The 19,498-nt window shown below is 58.7% G+C and overlaps 6 protein-coding genes across 6 annotated transcripts; 3 read left to right on the top strand and 3 right to left on the bottom strand.

Moving 5' to 3' along the window:
* Window positions 1–327: 327 nt before the first annotated feature.
* CHGG_00750 (uncharacterized protein) lies at window positions 328–1,326 on the top strand (the record flags this gene model as incomplete). Its single annotated transcript, XM_001219970.1, has 1 exon — window positions 328–1,326. The coding sequence occupies one exon, from the start codon at window positions 328–330 to the stop codon at window positions 1,324–1,326; it is 999 nt and encodes a 332-aa protein (XP_001219971.1).
* A 1,612-nt stretch (window positions 1,327–2,938) lies between these two features.
* Window positions 2,939–3,979, top strand: CHGG_00749 (uncharacterized protein; the record flags this gene model as incomplete). Its single annotated transcript, XM_001219969.1, has 1 exon — window positions 2,939–3,979. The coding sequence occupies one exon, from the start codon at window positions 2,939–2,941 to the stop codon at window positions 3,977–3,979; it is 1,041 nt and encodes a 346-aa protein (XP_001219970.1).
* Window positions 3,980–4,506: 527 nt separating this feature from the next.
* On the bottom strand, window positions 4,507–5,265 carry CHGG_00748 (uncharacterized protein; the record flags this gene model as incomplete). Its single annotated transcript, XM_001219968.1, has 1 exon — window positions 4,507–5,265. One exon carries the CDS (start codon window positions 5,263–5,265, stop codon window positions 4,507–4,509), a length of 759 nt encoding a protein of 252 aa, XP_001219969.1.
* A 702-nt stretch (window positions 5,266–5,967) lies between these two features.
* On the bottom strand, window positions 5,968–7,793 carry CHGG_00747 (uncharacterized protein; the record flags this gene model as incomplete). Its single annotated transcript, XM_001219967.1, has 2 exons — window positions 5,968–7,367; window positions 7,430–7,793. The coding sequence occupies 2 exons, from the start codon at window positions 7,791–7,793 to the stop codon at window positions 5,968–5,970; spliced, it is 1,764 nt and encodes a 587-aa protein (XP_001219968.1).
* A 757-nt stretch (window positions 7,794–8,550) lies between these two features.
* Window positions 8,551–13,748, top strand: CHGG_00746 (uncharacterized protein; the record flags this gene model as incomplete). Its single annotated transcript, XM_001219966.1, has 2 exons — window positions 8,551–8,711; window positions 8,765–13,748. The coding sequence occupies 2 exons, from the start codon at window positions 8,551–8,553 to the stop codon at window positions 13,746–13,748; spliced, it is 5,145 nt and encodes a 1,714-aa protein (XP_001219967.1).
* Window positions 13,749–14,399: 651 nt separating this feature from the next.
* On the bottom strand, window positions 14,400–19,362 carry CHGG_00745 (uncharacterized protein; the record flags this gene model as incomplete). The annotated part of the gene is made up of 4 exons (XM_001219965.1): window positions 14,400–16,799; window positions 17,486–17,658; window positions 18,028–18,187; window positions 18,784–19,362. The coding sequence occupies 4 exons, from the start codon at window positions 19,360–19,362 to the stop codon at window positions 14,400–14,402; spliced, it is 3,312 nt and encodes a 1,103-aa protein (XP_001219966.1).
* Between the last annotated feature and the right edge of the window lie 136 nt (window positions 19,363–19,498).

Below are 19,498 nucleotides of genomic sequence, written 5' to 3'. Positions count from 1 at the left end.
ACACCTCCAGCCTCTTGCAACAGACAACCCACGATCGCGCATCTTTTCGGTACTCTAACAGATACCTTCTTTGAAACTGCTATCCGACGTTGACTAGCGCGCTTCTTTCTCTGCACCACCCAGGATTTCGCAACACATTGGGAGACAACGGCGCATTCTCGACCTCGTCGCAACCAACCGTTCCCCCGGATCGCAAGCGTTTTGGCCAATAGCTCAAGCGCACTCTTCGTGTGTCTTATACCGCTGCTGCCCGCATTTCGCAACCACGCCTTGAACAGTATCACTTCCATACCACCACCAACAAACGAGAATATCAAACGCGCTACAATGTTGATGCCGTCGGCACTCCCGTGCGACTCGTCGCAGACACCCCCCTTGCCGCGCCTTCAGGCCGCGCTCTTTACTTCGCCGCCCGCCAGCCCTCCCCAGGTCTCGCCACAGACAGCCATCGGCAACATCTTCTCGACATGTCGCTCTCTGCAATCCCTCCTCACCAACCCCGCAACACCTTCCATCGCCCAAGAACCCATCACACCACCAGCCTCGTCGCACGCACAACTACCCACACCCCCGCTGGCGCACGCGCCGCCACCACTCAAGCTGCGCCTGCGCTCGCGCAAGACAGATAGCGCAGCGCCGACAGGCGACCACGGGCCCACGAGGAAGCGCATCGTCAAGCGCACCGCGTCGGTCGCGCAACAAGCGGCGGCACCACGGGGCCCCAACAAGCGTCGTCGCGCCGCCGACGACGAGCTGGGCCGGTACAACGAGGACGACAGCGACATGGAACACGACGTACAAGAACACAGCCCAGAACAACAAGAACAACCACAAGAAGACGACCGACCAGAGGAGTCACCACCACACACCCCCAAGCGCGCGCGCATCGCGCCCGAGGTGATCCCGCTCGGGCTCGAGCGCGCCGACTACCACAGCCTGCATTCGTCCTTCTCCTCGACCTTTTCCGGCGACGGCGACACATCTACCGGCCACACCTCACCAGACACGGAGATGAGCAGGAGAGGCACGGACGTGGTGCTCGAGGCGGACGGGTCGGCGTGGAGCACCGAGGAGGACCGCATGCTGGTGGAGCTGGTGCTCGAGAAGCTCAAGCTGACCAAGTCGGACTGGCAGGACTGCGCGCGCAGCCTGGGCAAGGACCGCGCCACCGTCGGCCGCCGCTGGAAGAGCCTCATGCTGAATGGGGGATGTGGGGCTGAAGAGGGGCGCGTTGAGGAGGGGGAGGATACATGGGACGTGGAGGTGATCTCTCCTTTTGTTAAAGGGGGGTTTTTGGATGTGTGTTACAGTTATGTGTACTACTAATACTTGCCCTTTGGGCTGGATGTTTTAACTATGGGAGGTGGGATGGGAAGGACTGGCGTTCTTTGATCTCGGGTTGGGTTTCTGGGGCTGGGCTGGAATACTACGAGGATGAGGGACGAGGAGTTTGGATTTGGAGATATACGCATGCCATGGCACCAGCATTTACCCCCACGAGCAAAGAGACGGACAGACAGACAGATAGCTAGTTTTGCTAGTTGGTGACACGATTTCACGATGTAAATATTAGACGACTTGCTAATTACCTACCTACCGAACCTGGATTCTGAATTCCAGTGCTATCTCTCACCACACCCACCTTGCACACCTCACCCATCCACATCCACCTCCCCAGCGCCCCCAGCTAGCTCGATCTCTACCCGTGCCACCCCAACCCCCCGACACCAAGAAGGGCATCAACCCACCGACCTACCAAGGGAATGAGCCAAGACACGCAAAGACAGGCAAACGAGAATAGGCAACCCTTCGACCGGGGCCGGACCCCCCTCCCTCCCTCCCCCCCACCCACAAATCCAGGAACAGCAGGGCGGGAAGGATGAAGGGAAGACTGAAACCCGGCAGATTGCCGCGTGCAGCGTGCGCCGGCGGGCACACCCTCGCTAAGGAACGGAAGGAGGAGCGGGCGCGGCAAAGCTAGAGCAAGGTGAGGTGAGGTGGGCCCGAGGTGAGTGAGAGCAAACATGTCTCGCTCCGTCTCTCGGTTTATTTCGAGAAACAACCTACCTGGGAGCGGGAGCGGGTGAAGGTGGAGCAGGACATGGAAGTTTGCTGACGGACGCCCCCCGTCCGTCCCCCCCGTCCCCCCACCTGTGCCTCATTGCATCGCTGCTTTCATCAGGTAGCCGGATTTGGGGCTTTGGATCCGTTTGCATCTCTACTTCGTGTCTATCTGTGATCTGTAAAGATAGCTGAAGAAAAAATGCGCAGCAGCGATGAGGTGCATCCTGCGTCAAGACGGCCGTCCGTCTGTCCGTCCGTGCCTTGCTTCAAAAGCGAGCCCCTGCGCAAGGGAAGCGATCGATGTAAGTCATTATATCCGCTTTTGGAGTGAAGTGTGGTGAGTAACTGAAACATGGCCCGTGATGCCTTGCATGAACCAAGCCCCCGCCCGCCATCCCGCCCGCCCTTGACTTGACCTTCAGCCACGGCACGGCGGGAAACGGATCGGGGCTGGTGAGCACAGATGTTTCATGTTTCAATGGAGGGGTCTGAGGGAGGGAGACAGACACACTCGCTTGCCTCCTCTGAGTGCACTCGCTTATCAAATACAATATTCGTAGTTAGTTAGTTAGTTAGTTAGTTAGTCGGTAACTAGTAGTTATTCGTCTGTAATCACGTTTCATTGCTCGCTCGGGGGGTTAGGGTTGTACATACCAATGCAACCGGGCGTCCCTCAATGCCTCAACACAACATCACTCACTACTTCTTTGCTTCTGGCGACTAGCAGCTGGTGATACCCAAGTCCATCTAGCTAAGGTACCTCACCTATCTCTACCCTGTCCTTCTCTTCTAAGACTACTACTCACTAACACTGGATTTTGAGGGACCAGACAAGAGGTAATTCCCACGGTCAACACAAGACGCGCACTGCGACATGGTCCAAACTACCGCCTCCGTCGGGGAGGGCACAGACAATGGAAATGTCCAAGAAACGATAAGCCACGCGGTCCACGAGAACGCAGGACCCCCGGCGCCGGACGAACACAGCGACAACTTGCACTCAGCCGGCTCCGACCTCGGACAGCTCGCGTCTGCGTCAGCCGACGGCACGGTGAAGCTCTGGGATCCGGCGACACACCAGTGCAGCGCAACTCTCGAGGGCCACGGCGGATCGGTCTTCTCCGTCGTCTGGTCGCCCGACGGAACCCAGCTTGCGTCGGGATCGGCGGACAGGACCATCAAGATTTGGAATCCGGCCACCGGCCAGTGTACAGCAACCCTGGAGAGCCATGCAGGCTCGGTCTTGTCAGTGGCGTGGTCCCCCGATGGGACCCAGCTTGCGTCGGGATCGCGCGACGGGCCAATTGAGATCTGGGACCTAGCGACTGCCCAGTGTGTCGCAACGCTTAAGGGCCATGACAGCGCGGTCCTTTCGGTATCTTGGTCGTCCAATGGATGGGAGCTCGTATCAGGGTCAGAAGATCAAACAATCAGGACTTGGGATATGACAAACACCTGGTGTACAATGATTCTTGAGGCCTTCAGAGAGTTGGTCTTGTCAGTCGCGTGGTCGCCCGATGGATATAAAATTGCGTCAGGACCGGATGACACGATTATAAAAATATGGGGCGAGGACTACAGGAGTTCACTGACTCTCGAGGGCCATACACGCTCAGTTGGGTCAGTAGCATGGTCGCCCGATGGAGCTCGTCTCGCGTCAGGCTCAGATGATCGGACTGTTAAGGTCTGGGATCTTTGGGATCTGGACCATGGTGAGTGTACAACGACGCTTTTGGGGCATGACAAGTTCGTCCAGTCGGTAGCCTGGTCGCCCAATGGAGCCCGGCTAGCATCGGGATCGGACGATGAAACTGTCAAGATTTGGGATCCTGTAACAAGCGAGTGTGTAGCGACGCTCGAAGGTCATGAGGACACGGTCTACTCTGTAGCCTGGTCGCCCGGACCTGCCCGGTAAACCGCAAACCACGGAGCAGAGGTGTTCTCCCCGTCTCCACATTGATGGTTTCCGCAGCTATTCTGTGAGTCCGCGTCTAAACCACTCAGACTCCCGCGCGGATGATGATATAAGGCCCTTTTCTTACTTGCTTAAACATAGCAGCTACATGCTGTGGGAGCGCGCCCGACCAGCTTACACAAGCACCAGGGGGGTCTCTTTTGTATACGTGTATACCCCCAATACCCACCCTCGCTAGCTCCCCTTTGTCAGGGTTATCAGGGTAGCTCTGTAATGCACTTTGTTACTCCATACCGAGATCGTAGATCGCAGGGGGATGCCGGGTTGGAGTTTGGTCTTGAGACCCCACCTCAGCCGAGACTCGCCCAGCCCACCCAGCGGTTTGGAGACGAAGCACCTGGGGCCAATATGGAGACCTTGGGCGAACCCAAAGTCTCGCATTGCAGAGGGTGCTGAGCTTGTGTTGCGCACGCAGAAGAGCAGAGGAGCAAAAGAGAGAGAAACTGGTGGTTTTCATTGTTCCTAGTTTACTTTTCTTTTTCCATCTCGGCTGCTCGTGCCGCTTCCTCTCGCGCGCGTATTATTGCCGCAGATCTTGCCATCGCCCTCGCCATAGCCCCGCGCTGCCACTCCCCATCCGAAAGCTGGGGTTGATCACTTGCAGGGCGGGGCAAGGGCGGCTTCTCGTGCCATGAGGCCCACCCGTCTTCGTGATCGATGCGCAACGGGCCCGGCCCTAGATCCACGACAGCCAGCTTGGTCTCAGGCGGCCACTTGGGCTGGTAATTCGTCTTGCCCAGGGCGTCCAGGAGGGTATCGCGCATAGCCATCAGCCACGGGTGCACGGCCGAGACATACTCGTGTACGGTGAGGAATTCGCCTTGGGCGGCGACTTGGAGATATGTGTCGTAGGACCAGGGCCGCTTCTGCCCGCAGCATTCCAGCACGTAGATTTTCGGGTCAAAGGTCTCGTCGTCGGGGCGGGGCCCTAGGCGTCTCGGGTACCCTTGGTAAAGGGGACCGTCGTGGCAGCGCGAGTGCTCCTCGACCCAAACCCGCTCCCGCTCGTTGACGCACCGGATGCGGACGGTATCGGACGACACCGGGGGCTCCACGAGGGACGCTTGCGACACGGGGTGGAGGGAACCGTCCGGACCGAAGTACGGCTCCATCAAGGCGCCCGGCTCGTAGTATTCCGACGGCGAGACCTCGATAGCACCCTCGAGTGGGCCATTGAGCCTCCAGAAGAGTCGCTTGCCGGCTGTGCTTAATTGTGGGAAAACCATGGAGTCAGCGGACGAATGAATTGGCAGGCGGGTACATGTAATTGTGGCGGACGCGTTGTGAGGGATGGAGATGGAGGAACCCGGTAAAATAAATAGCGCCAAAAGCGCCTCGACGCGCCTAAGTACAAGCGGGCAGGTAGGCTTGAATCAACCTCCCTAGGTACCGAGCCAAGTCGTGGAGCCAGGTACCGAGGTACCCAGGTAGGTACGGTATGTACTGTAACGCCGAGCGGTGGCTGAGACGGCAGGCCCTTGGTGACCCTTACACATCCCTAACCCTTAGCAAGATTTCCTGAACATCCGCACGACGAGACTTCGGCGGGGCACAAATCCCACATTTCCAACCATTACGTTGCAAGGGCGGCGACGTCGTCATGATGGGCCGCACGACTTTTACTGCTCTACGGCATCGCGCCATAATTACGGGTGGGTACTCGTCCATCATCTCGATTTCCTAGGCCCGATGAGTATCACTTCCAGGACAAGATGATCACCGAGAGGAATGGTGATAACAAGGACTAGGTAGGTAGTATTATATATATAGTTACTCGTTCAAGACTGCAGGACTCAAGGAGTTCTCCAGTAAAGCAATGATCACCACCGTTGTGGCATTTAACTTCACCGAATCTAGTCACGTCACCCCTTCAACACCTTCAACCCGTGCCGGCGAACCCTCCCAGAGCTGGGTCTAACGGAGATTCGTCACGACGGAGTCGCTGTTGTTGTTGCAGACGCGCAGTACGAGCTTCCATAAGAGATCACTGTCGGGGCCACCGCCGTGCCGCAGGCACCGTTGGCGCAATCCCTCAGACCGTATCCAAAGTTGACATTCTTGCAGAGACAGGAGGGCTGGGGACTGGCGCACCCCAGCGCCGAGTACTGCGCCACCATGTTGTTGAAGCAGGTCTGGCCGCAAGAGGGCAGAGCCGCCACGCCCGTGGCCGTGGTCGTGTGCGTGGCCGATGCCGCCGAGCAGTACGCGCTCCCATACGCGATCGCACTACTGCCCACCACGGCGCCGCACGCTCCGTTGGAGCAGTCGCGCAGCCCGTTGCTGAAGTCGGCCTTGCCACACAGGCAGTACGAATCGGAAGGGCTGGGGCAGCCGAGCGCCGAGTACTGCGCCACCATGTTGTTGAAGCAGGTCTGTCCGCAGGAGGGCAGAGCACCCAGACCGGTGGTCGTGGCCGTGTGCGTGGCGAACGCGGTGGAGCAGTACGCACTTCCGAAAGAGATCACGGTGCTGCCAACGCTGGCCCCGCAGGCGCCGTTGGAACAGTCGCGGATGCCGTTGCCGAAATCGGCGTTGTTGCAGAGGCAGTACGAGTCCTGCGGGCTGGAACAACCCAGGGCCGAATATTGCGCGAGCATGTTGTTGAAGCAGGTCTGGCCACACGCAGGTAGGTTGGATACGCCTGGGATTTCGGTGCTAGGGGCAGTGGTGGTTCCGGGAGTGCTTGATGATGGAGTCGTGGATGTTGAAGTCGTCTCAGGGATGGAGGAAGATGAAGTCGTCTTGCTAGTGGAGGAGGATGAAGTTGTCTTGGTAGAGGAGGTGGTAGAGGTGGCCGACGAGGTGGTAGTGGAGTTGGAGTTGGAGGCGCAGATTCCGAAGGCGGGCTGGCATCCACGCTCGACATAGCAGTCGGCCGGGTTCACACCGCAGACGCCGTTGACATTGCAGCACCGGCCCCAGTCGGGCGAGCACCGGTAGCCCTCGGCGCCGCCACAGGTACCGTCGGGGGTCCACGGGGTGCCTTCGGGCTGTTGGTCCTCCTTCCAGATGTCGCAGTCGCCTTCCTGGCACGTGAACAGACCGCAGTACTCAGGTCCCGTGCCGCACCGACCCCCAATGCTGCAGCAGTTGCCCCATCGGCCGGCGCACGAGCGGAGGCCGTGGTCCTGGCCGCACGTGCCATCGGTGCTGTAGATGAGATCGCCGTCGCAGGCGCCTTCGTAGCACGTGCCAGGAGCGCAGTCGGCCGTCGAGTTGCCGCATGTCCATGTCTCCGAGTTACAGCACTGCTTGTCGGTGCCCAAGCAGGTGGCATTGTTGTTGGGAGGGCCACACTTGCCGTCGAAGGCCCTGACCGGCTCGATAACTTTGATCAAGTCAGCTTCAGCCCCCTCATTTTCATACGTGGGCAGTGGGCACATCACTTACAGCCCCTAACGCAGTACTCCGTTTCCGGCTGCACATCGCTGCAGTCGTTTGCGAGGCTTGGGTTCAGCCGGAAGAAGATGTCGTTGGAAATGCTGTACCGCAGTGCTAGCTGTGAACATGTGTAGTAGTTGACCTCGGCGGGCGTGGTCGACCAGTATCGGCAGTTGATTTCGCCCACGGTGACTGGGATGGGGATTCCCTGGGTAGGTAACGGGTCGGCCGCGTCCTGCAACACTTTGAACCCGCCGGAATTCCATCGGTATGGTTGACAGTCGGACTCGTCCTGAGCGGACACCAAACTTGAAACAATAGAGAGGAACAAAACGACGCGCCGGAGCGCGCCATTGCGGTGAAGGGACTTCATGGCTGATTTACAGTTTTGCCTGAAAGCCTGGAAGTCACCGAGTGTTCACAATGCAAGCTCGATGGGGGATATGAGGAGCAGCAGCACTCTGGTGGCCCACGGGCAAAGTTGCAGCCTCAACCTCAAGCTCTGATATATGGAGAAATCCTCCCCCATCAAATTGGTGAACCACCTGTGGCCCGCTCCGTCATTGCTCTATCTCCCTCCGGTCAATAATCTAGACAGGGTTCAACTCGGTTGTGAGAAAATTTTCACAATAACTTTGAACCAACTGACCGAATTATGTTACCTCCCCCCTTTACTCTGCATCAAGATTTCGAAGCTATCGCGGAACTTGTGTTGGTTCAGGGTAGTAGTCTGTTGGTTCACGGTCGTAGTCTCGAATGATGCGAGCATTAGACCCTGGATGCCATCCCAAAAATAGACGCAGCAGCCTCACGCTTGTCAATGACAATCAATATTGCGACCAAGCGCGGCCCCCAACGGGACATGGACAGGGGGATGATGAAATTGGATACATGTATCCAGCAACCGAAGTTCGAAAGAAAGCGACGACCACGCCGACTACCGCGGAGGTACGGAAACGACATGGAGCCGACCAGACGGCAGATGGACTGGGAGGTCGGCAACATGATATAAGGGGACCCTTCCATGGAACTCAAGGAAACAGCCCAAGGCTCGTCCACTCCATCACGGCCTGTGCATCCTTCCATTCGTTTTCAGCAACAGTCTGCCGGGCTGCCACTCTGCAGTGACCATGGCGTTGTTGTTCCTACGCTATGCCATGTGGTTGGCGGTGGCCCTGCTTGCCTTGGATCCCAGCTCTCGGGCAGCGGCTCAGTACCTCCAGAACTTTGTAGCAGTTCGAATATTAGACCCGACGACTAACCCGCCAACGTTCTACGATGGCTACAAATAGTGAGTTCGGATTCTCCTTCTGGTTGACCAACAATCTAATTACAGTAATGCAGCCGACCGACGCCCGACAACATGGCGGTGTATCGAAACGTCATTGACACCCGAAAGCAAAGAATCACAATCTATTACAACTGCCACTACATGACCAACATCTGCCAGAATGTCAATAACTTCAAGGCCACGGCACGGGGGCGGGATCTGCATCCCGGAACGTCGATCCCGGCGGGCATGTACACGTACGACTTTGACAGCGGCGAGGCCGATGACGATGACCCCGAAACACGCCAGTACTACCGACGCCAGGCATCGTGCCCGAAGACGTGGAAGGACTCGCACACGTGTCCCGAGGCGGTGGGCCAGCAGACTCTGTGGCGGCATGACGGGTCGTGGTGGTCAACGGCGCTGGAGCCGAACACGAAGAGCAATACCCTTATGCACGAGCGCAACGCGCAGGGCCAGATTACGCGGTACTCGCAGTTGCGCTACTCGTGCGACGAGTTTCCGCCCGCCACGTGGGTCGAGGGCGGCAACGGCTGGGACCGCACCACGCCGGCCAACACCTTCTGCGCCGGCATGTCGTGCATCGTCGCCGGCTCCAACACCGGCGGCGTGGCTGTCAAGGCCGAGCAGAACTGGCAGGGTGAGGCGCACGGTAAGCTGCGCGCGTTGCTGCTGAGTCACATTAGAGAACGCAAGTCCGAGTTTCCATGGCACAATCCGGACCAGCCAGAGTACGACGTGGCCTTTTTCGACTTTGCCGCCTTTGACATGGGGCCGGACGGCTATGCCGCCACCATCTTCCGCAGCGATGACGTCCTCAACCTTGAAACTGATTTCAGCTTCGTCAACCAAGCTAAAAGAGAGGAGACGCCAGCCAACAACCCAGACGAACCGGCACGCACGCCCCGATTGCTACCCGGGCGTACCAACCTCACCGCAGAGCAGACGTATCAGCGTCTGCTGGCTGGCCACGGCTTCCGTATCGGCATCCCCGCCCACATCAACGGGTCTGCTGTAGCCCAAAAGGGCCTATTGGGCGGGCTGGGTGGCATCGAGATGAGAGCTGCCGGCTCTTCCGCCGACCTGAGCAGCCGCGCAATGACGCCGCGCCCTAACACTGCTGGAGCCAGGACTCCCAAAACCGCTCCCAAACGCCAAGTCACGTCCAGCTGGAACTCCACCGACGGCAAGCCTCTACTGAAGACTGCGTCCGCCGCCGACCTCGCCAGGGCCCGGAGCATCGTGGCCGATGCTATCACTGCCTCCGCCAAGCGGAACAAGGCGCGGCTGGCCAACCCGGCGCGCAACCAGTATCGTCTCAAGCCTGGCACCGTAATCGGCGGCCGTGTTGCAACGGCGCCTAACAATAACAACGACAACAACAACAACAACACACGACGAGACCAGAGTGGCGATGACAGCGATGCGTCCCCCCCTCCTCCGCTCCTCGCAATCACCGAGGAAATCGCCTGGGCCGCGGCCCTCGTGACCGAAGCCGAAGCCACCGCACTGCCCGGGGGTGTGAACTCGGGAACCACCCATGCTAATCCGTCCAACTCCAGCTCGAGCGGCGTCAAGCGCCGGGCCCCTGTCCGAGGCACGTACTGGATGGAGACCATCGCACGCAAAGGCACCGTCCCGTGGGGCGACGACCCGACATACAAGGTCTTCCGCAACGTGCTCGACTACGGCGCCACCGGAAACGGCGTAACCGACGACACGGCGGCCATCAAGAAGGCCCTGAACGACGGCCGGCGCTGCGGCGAGAAGTGTAACGGGTCCACCACCAAGAACGCCATTGTCTACTTCCCACCCGGCACCTATCTCGTCTCGAGCACCATCCCCTTGCCCTTCGGCACGCAGGTTATTGGCGATGTCCTTGACCGGCCCGTGATTATTGCCTCATCGTCGTTTGTTGGCCTGGGCGTGCTGTCTACGGACGAGTACACCGGCGGGGGCACCGGACCCGACGGGGGCGACCAGCAGTGGTACGTCAACACGGCCAACTTTTACCGCCAGATCCGCAATCTGATTATCGATGTGCGCAATGCTCCCGTTAAGGAGGACACGGCATGCCTGCACTACCAGGTCGCGCAGGCGACGAGCCTGCAGAATGTGGAACTGCGGGCCGGGCCGGGCTCCAAGGGTATGTACGCCGAGAACGGTAGCGGCGGTCAGATCTCGGACGTGGTTTTCAGCGGTGGCGACGTCGGGCTCTACGGCGGCGCCCAGCAGTTCACGGCGCAACGCCTGCGCTTCGACGGCTGCGATACGGCCGTTCACCTGTTCTGGGACTGGGGCTGGGTGTGGAAGTCGGTCACCATGACCAACGTGAACGTCGGCTTCCGCTTCGTGGTGAAGGACCCGTCGGGGTCCGTCGGCTCGGCGGCCGTCCTGGACTCCTCCTTCACCAACGTCGGCGCTGCCGTCCTCGTGTCGCCGCCCTCGGCTGACGTGGCCTCGCGCAGCACGGGCCTGGTGCTCGAAAACGTGGCTGTCTCGGGCGTGACGGCCGTCGTGGCCGATACTAGCGGCACGACGCACCTGTCCGGAGCCGGCCAGTCGCTTGTCGACCACTGGGTGCTGGGCCCCGTGTACGACGGCTCGGCTAGCGCGCGCTCTTTTTCGATGGGCGGTAAGGTGGGCCGGTACCGCCGAGATGGCGGACTCGTCGACTCGTCGGGCAACTACTTTGAGCGTCCCAAGCCGCAGTACGAAGACCGCGCTGTGGGCGATTTTGTCCATATCAAAGACTTTGGCGCCGTGGGCGACGGGGTGACAGACGATACCGCCGCCGTCCAGAGCGCGCTGTACTCCAGCCAGGGCAAGATTTTGTTTGTGGACGCCGGCTCTTATATCCTGACTGACACCGTGGTGGTGCCAACCAACGTCAAGATAGTCGGCGAGACCTGGTCGCAATTCGTAGCCTTCGGATCCGCCTTTTCTGATGCGAACAACCCCAAGGTTATGGTGCGTGTGGGTGCGACCCCGGGCGTGGTGGGTAACGTGGAGATGCAGGACTTGTTTTTTACCACGAAGGGGCCAACGGCTGGCGCCGTGCTTCTCGAATGGAACATGGCCGCCGACTCCAAGGGGTCGGCTGCCCTCTGGGACTGTCACGTCCGTATTGGCGGTGCTACCGGGACCGATCTGACGCCCGCCGAGTGTCCGCCCCTGACCTCGGGCATCGCACCAGGCTGCAACGCCGCCAGCCTGATGATGCACCTCAAGCCGGGCGCGTCGGGCTATTTTGAGAATATGTGGCTGTGGGTGGCCGACCACATGATCGACGACCCGGATCTCGAGGACGCCAACAACACCATGGTACAGAACTCGGTGTACGCGGCCCGTGGTTTTTTGATCGAGAGCACCGCGCCCGTCTGGCTCTATGCCACGGCGTCGGAGCACGCCGTCTATTACCAGTACAACTTCCACAACGCCTCCACCATCTTCACCAGCATGATCCAGACCGAGTCGCCCTATTACCAGCCGACCCCCCCGCCTCCCGCTCCGTTTGCTGGCGTTGTGGGCAAGTTCCCCGGCGACCCGGACTATACCTGCGCCCCCGGTGAGTTCAACGGCTGCGACGAGTCTTGGGGCGTCATCATGCGCGGCTGCGAGGACATTCTCATCACAAGCGCCGGCCTGTACTCGTGGTTCTCGACCTACGCCCAGGACTGCATCGACGGGCAGGCATGCCAAAAGGCCATGATTCTGCTGCAGGGCAACCACGCCAGCGTGCGGATCCAGAACCTCGTTACCATCGGCACCAAGTACATGGCCGTTATGGAGGGCCAGGGCATCCTGGCCGCGGACAACCTCAACGTGGACGCACACCCCTTTTGGTCGCAAATCTCGATTCTGGACGTCGCCAGCGACGGCGCCCAATTCAACGACATCATCTGGATCCATCCGGACATCTGGAACATGGATGAGCCCGAGTTCTCGTGCGCGCCGCCTTGCAGGGTCAAGCTCCCCCCGTACACAGGCGCCACCTCGGTCGTTAACTTCCCGCTTATGACGGTCAGCAAGGACGCCTGGACGAGCACCATCACGGTGCCACCCATGACCCTGTCCAAGCTGGGCTTCGAGATTATGACGCTGGACGAAGGTGGTGGCGGGGGGCTAAAGCGCCGTACCGCGTTCGGGACTGTCTGGCCCGTCCCCGCCACGACCAGCAACTGGCCCGCCGTCATCTATCGCGGCCCGGACGGCGAGACCTCGACGGCCAGCCCGACGGGGGCCTTCCCGACGCCCCCGCCGTCCATCGGGCCCGGCGCGGCGCCCCCGCAAATGGGCGCCTGGCCGGCCCAGCCGCTGGTGGTGCGCGCCGCCGCCGTCGACCCCAACGCCGATATCGACGAGAAGGCCAAGGAGTGGCTGTGCCGGCAGGCTGCCTCAAACCCCAGCTACTGGGACAGCGATCTTGTGAAAGATTGCCCGGGATACTTCGGCCCGGGCCTCGGCGAGATCCCCTTAGGCCCCGACGGCAACGGCTTCGGCTGGGGCTGGGGCTGGGACGTGCCGGAAATCACGGGCAATGGTACCTCGTCTGACGCGCTTGAGCCGTGCGATCTCCCGGAGACATCCACCACCACCACCTCGGCAACCCCGACGCATACGACCGCGCCCTCGACCCCGACCCCGACCAAGAACCGCGCCGATCCCAACAAGAACACGATCCACTGTTTCAACAGCGGGCAAAAGATGAGCAACATTCGGCTGCAGAACGGCCGCAATTCGGCGTGTAACAACCTCGCCATGCAGGCCGGGGTTTCGGGCCGAAAGCGCGGGACCGGCGAGATAGAAGGGCCCTTCCTGGTCGACGGTAGGTTGCCGTTCAGCGGGAGCGAGGAGATTCACTGGACGTTTGAGGTCAAGGAGGGCTGCGTGTGGACCTTTGACTTCGACGAGTGTCTGCACTACCTCAAGACCCCTGTCGATAGCTGCGACTGTGGCGGTGAGAACGGCAAGCAGGGCGGATATGGCTCGAATAATTGCCTGAGTTGGATGTTTGACCCGAATAAATCGTGGTAGGTACGTACCATGAACTGTTCCAAGTTCTTCATGTCATGTATCATCCATCTGTTTAGGATATGATGTACATGCAGTAGGTAAGGGATGGCAGAGAGTTAGCTCCCTGTCATCTCACAAGGAGGCTTCAAAGATTAGTGTATAAATGTAACAATCTTGACCGCTTGCGCGAGAATAAAACGAGGATACACCTGGTAATACCGAGACTGAAACCCCAAGGTGGAGTCTTGTTTTATGTTCGCCAATCAAGCGGGACTTGGCTTCTGCAGTTGGTTTTGCTGGCTTGGGTCTTCTCTACCCAGAGTGTGCCCAGAATGAGGGTGTATGCGGCGTAGACGGCGCAGAGGCGGGAGGTTGAACAATGGAAAAATGACAAAGTGCCTGGAGGAACTCCAGGTTCCTTAGGTCAAAAATGCCATGGCCTGCTCTAAGCACGGACCAGTTTCTTCTCCATAAAAAACACCCCCAAAAAACCCTACAAAACGGTGTCATTTCTAACCTGTACGGACCGTTTCTGTTAAAAAGCGGCGAAAATGACGTTTTCAGGATGGACATCTATTATGGGTGACTATACCACTAGAGCGACGCACCCGCTTGTTCGTCAGCGGCTTCAGTGGCCTGCGCTGATTCGGCCATGGCGTCCCATTCCTGGAATCACGGTTCGTGCCTGTGGTCCTGCTCGAACCGCCGTCTGGTTTCCTCGCCCTGTCGTTCCAGCTTGAGGATGGCCTCCTTCATGTCTTTATCAAGCACATTCTTGGGTTCGATAAAGTCACCGCGCGCCGGTTTCCGAAACAGATGCAGCCCGTCCCAGCTCTGCGCCCTCGACAGCTGCACGTACAGGCTCATGAAGCTGGGTCGAGTCGCCGTGCCGCCAAAGTGGACGCCTTTGAGGTTGACGAGGACGTCCGAGAATTGTTTTCCCTGGCTCTTCTGATCTGTCATGGCGAAGGCCGGCGTACAAAAAGGTCCTGTTCTATGGGTAACCCGCCGAAAACCCGGCTTGCCCCTCCATCTGCCTTCTTTGCCCCGCATTTGGCTCGGGATGGCGACCGTCTTGCTCTTGATCAGGATGGTGCCATTGGGGAGCCCGAGGATGGCGAGGCCCGCGCTGTCGTCTGACTGAAGGAGGACGGCCACCGGCGGTCCAAGATGAAGAGTCACATCGCTGGCGAGCGCGATGGTGCCGGCGGCGAGGTCGGGAAAGATGTCGACGGCCTTGAAAGGCGCCCCGTTGACCACCTGTAGCCCGACAAACTGGTTGCGAGTCACCACCACCGGCATCCCTTGAGCGTAGAAGAACAAGCCCGGGGTTGGCAGCTGGGAGTCGTCTCCGTAGCGAAGCACGCGGCACAGCTCTTCCACACTTAGTCGCTTCCCCGAATCGGTATCGTGCTTGGCCACAAAGATGGAGATGTGCTTGCCGTGGGCACGAGCCCACTGGACGACGGCCGCCATGTTGAGGTCCCACCGGTCTTGGTTCAGAGGTGTGATGGCTCTCAAACCATCTACGAAGGAGGACTCGCACGACGGTGTATAGACGCGTTGGCTCAGCCGCTGGAAGTCCAGCTCTGTCTGCTCCCCACTGCGCAGGCGCCGGAGGAAGCCCCGCAGCCTTGGACAGCCGGCTGCGCGGACCTGTTCGCGGAGGATGACGACGTTCGTGAACTGGAGGAACAGCTTATGCGCTGCTAGGTGCTTTGCCGAGCTGTCCGGTCTCTGTCCACCGGGGTCCCTAGGCGTTGGTAAGAGGAGGCTGGTCTGCAGGACGGGGTCGAACTGGAAGAAATCACCAAAGAACATGACCATTGGGATCCCGCCGAACGGTCGATGCTGGTCGTCTCTGTACTGCTTCAGGCGGCTGTCCACCGCCGCGAGCGTGAGACCGCCCACCTGGCTGATCTCGTTGATAACCAGCATGATCATGTTTTTCCACCGCAGCTTCTCTTCTTCCGAGATGTTCTTTGTTGTCGCTGCCCTGCCCTCAAACCCAATATTTGCCGCCGAGTGCAGCGTCACTCCGCCGATAAGCGCGGCCGCGTTACCGCTGGCGCCCGTCAAGAGCAGCGTGTGGAGACCGTCCTTCAGCCGGAACATGTCCTTGATGGCGTGTATGACGCGAGACTTGCCGGTGCCGCCCTCGCCGCCGATGTATTGGAAATGCTGCCGACCCCCTTCTTCCTGCAGCCGTGTGCCGCGCTCGTCAAGAAACGCCGCTGGTAGTAAGACTGCCATCGACTGGAGCTTGTTCAGGGTCCAGTGCCTTGTGAGCCCCAGGGCCACATCGACGTATGTTGCATAACGTCCGAGCTCGAGCCGCATCTGTCCGCCCGGGCCGACCCCTTCTGGAGATCTTTCGCATCCGTGAATGGGCAACCGTGGGCTCCCGTGTGGCTCGCCGGCATGCGCAGAAGACGGATTCGTTTGCCTGCCTTGGATCTTTGCCGTGACGCTGCTGTCCTCTTTCTTCTGGACCTTCAATACCGCGTCGATCTCCTCGCGGCTGGGCAGTCCCATGCCGCGGAAAGGCGAGTCTTGGAGGTCCTGTAGCATGGTATAGAAATGGCGACCACGCTGGGCAGCATTGTTGTCGTCCTGGCTTGGGTCAACTGCCCTCGCCTCTTCGTCCAAGCGCCTCAGCGCCGAAGTCGCTGTCATATCTTTGATCTCGCTACCTTGAATCGTTGAAAGGACATCCAAGAAAGCTTCGTAATGGTCCTGTGGATCGATGCCCCCACCATCCAGTCCGACACCGTCATCGTCCCCTTCCCGGTCCTCAAAGTCAAACCCGTCGACGACGTCTTCGTTTTCCTGTTCTAGCCCTTGCAGCTTTCGGTCAGCACGGGCATCGTCCGCCGAGACGCGTAGCAGAGCGATATTCTGGACGTGTGAGCGGATTCGGGCGCCCAGCTGGCCCTCGAGCGACCGCCAAAGTCCTGGTATATCGTCCGCTGGCTCAGCCTGAAACCTTTCCCATGGAACGAAGAGGGTGAGGTGCAGGACTGCGTTTCTGTATGTGACTTGTAAACCCTTTTCTTCTACGCCAAGAGGATCCTGATACCTACCTCTACAAATTTCTTGTCCTGCTCAAACTTACCTTCCAAGGCGTAGGCGTTAATAGATAGGAGACAGACGAAACCCAGTCCGTACAGGTGGCGCTGGCACTGCCCCGTGATGGCGGCTTGACTCCGTACGCCCCATTATTTTGTACTGGAGCAGGACCTGGCTGCTAACACTTCCAAGTGTCATCCCCCGCCAACTCGATGGTCCCGACCAGACAGCTCCTTGGCCAAGCACTTCAGCACATGTGTCCTTTCCCGGCCCCGTCGAGCTAGATACCTTCCATATCAAGCAAGGAGTCTGGCCGGAGCCGCTGGTCAAGACTTCGGTGTTCGCCAAACTCGGGTCTTACTTGCAGCCAGAAAACGACCGCCCTCCTCGCGAGGGCATACACATATGCCACGTCCCCGTTCTCTTCCCCGTCGACCAGCAACCCTGGAAGTCTCTGGCCGGGTGGATGCAGACCGCCGCGAACCCCTTTCCCAAGGGGTCGTGGATCACGTGCAGTGGCCGACTCTTGGGGGTCCTAGACCGCGACCTGATCCAAGGATCTCGGAAAGTCAATTCCACTGTTCGAATTCTGGTGATTCTCGCCGACAATTGGGAATTCATTCGGCAGAATCCCCCGTCTACCAACAATACACCCACGCCGAAATCATCAGACTCTGTCGACAACTTACCAACGACACCATGATCGGCTGGCCCCGGAGTAGTCGCAAGCAGAAACCCGTTCTCTTCACTAGGCCGTGCTCAAAATCCCACTTCCTTGCCTCAGAATCCATCTTCCTCGCCGGTTGCCCCAGAAACCGCAGAACGCGAAGCGACCAAACCACCATCCAGCCCTGGAGCACAGCTAGACTCGATCACGGCCGATCCCGATCAGATGCCCACAGGTTCATCTTCAGGTATATATCACCGCCTTTCCACAGCCACGGCTCACCCAACTATTGATCTACATGGCGACGACTCGAACGATGCTTCGGACACAGAAGAATTATTGGACGCTCAACCCGTTTCGAGCAGCAGGACCCCGACAAAGAAAACAAAGGAACCAAGCTCTCCGGAACCGGCCAGAAGCAAGAGATCCACAGCGGGAAGAAGGCGCGGCTGTATGACTAGCTTTTGAGGTTGACCAAAGAACTGCTGTTGCTTGCTTTCCCAACATTCGTCAACCGTCCTAAAACCGATCGACCAATTATATTCTGATGCCGCTATGGGTTACCTGCGCCGGCCCGTTCCTCCAGGCTTCCTTTGGCGGGCACGCGCGCAGCGGGCACGGTCCCTCTTGTGTTTACTGGCGTTTTGAGAGGCAGACTTGGCGGTTGGATAGGGGTAGGAGGGGGGCTCGGTGTCCGTATCCTGGTTTGTAGCCGACAAAGAACCTGAGTTGGATCGAGAGGCACGAGCCCTGTAGCCCTAAAGCCACTTACGATGTTCCTTGTGCTGAACGTCTTTTTCCGAGCTTCAAGAAACAGTTCGAGGAACCTTGGTTTGTCGATGTGATAAACCCCGAGTGCTATCATCGCTTTGACAAAGTCGCCGTACGTTCGCTTCAGCACAGCGAAACAGCTGACGTCAAGAGGCTGGAGGTTGTGCGACGAGTGCGGAGGCATGCACTCTGTAAGGATCCGATGCTCAGTACAGAATTTGTCGAATTCAGGCGTCGAATGACTTCCATGACCATCGAGAATAAGAAGCCGATAACGACCAACAGTTCGGTTTCGAGTTTGTGGCTCGAAGACCTCTTGAAGCCACTCGAAAGTAAGCTGATCGGTTGTCCAGCCGTTCTCGCTAACTCCAATCCGCCATGTCTTCGGCAAGAGTGAGCCTTCGTACCACGTTGAAATGTGGACTTTCCCTTCGAAGATAATCAATGGATCAAGTGCCCAACCAGTTGCGTTGATGCATTCAATGACTGTCGTCCACTCTCGGTTCCCTAGCTGAATAACAACAGGTCGGTTCCGTCGGTCAGACCAACCACTTTAGATGTACTTGCAACACCCATCTGGAAGCCGGTCTCGTCAAAGTTGTAGATATCCATGCCGAGGACTCCGTACTCGTTGATCGTCTTTTGCACCCGTGCAAACCACGCTGAAATCTTCTCTGGGTCTTCGCATAAGGCTCGCTGATAGTCATACTTTCTTGAATATTTCGTCTTCAAATGGGGATGCCGATCAAGAAGCCGATGAACCCAGTTCTCGCCAACAGTCATTGCAGGGACCGGGGTAGTTGCGATAGACGCGTCGAGCAACATCAAGTTTCCACGCTCGCGGAGAAGAAGATCGGCCATTTGTCGAATGTAGCTGATCGTTGGCGACATACCACGGTCGTCCAGTGACTCGATCCATTGAATCAAGGCTGCTTCTTCAGTTGGGTGTAGCTTTCGGTTCTTGACTTGCGCTTGTTGACGCGTAGCACCCCCTTTGACGCGTTCTTGCAGAGTCGCCCTTGGTACATCAAATGCAGCCGCAGCTTTGCGAATGCTTTGGGTTTCGCCTGAACGTAAGGCCTCGACCGCTGATTGGATCCGTTCTTCGTGCTGCAGAGGCTTTGGCATTTTGCTGGGTACGATGGCATGGTAAGGTGCATCCAAAGTGGACGTGGTGGGGTGCGGGGCTGGAAAGTGGCCGGAAAGGTGATAGATTACGTTAGTGGGAGCCCTTCCCAACGGCCCCCACTAGTTAACTCCATTA

Source organism: Chaetomium globosum, genomic scaffold (assembly GCF_000143365.1).
Source record: "Chaetomium globosum CBS 148.51 scaffold_1 genomic scaffold, whole genome shotgun sequence".
Taxonomy (NCBI): Eukaryota; Fungi; Ascomycota; class Sordariomycetes; order Sordariales; family Chaetomiaceae; genus Chaetomium; species Chaetomium globosum.
The sequence above is the reverse complement of the archived record's forward strand: the minus strand, read 5'-3'. Positions and strand labels throughout refer to the sequence as shown.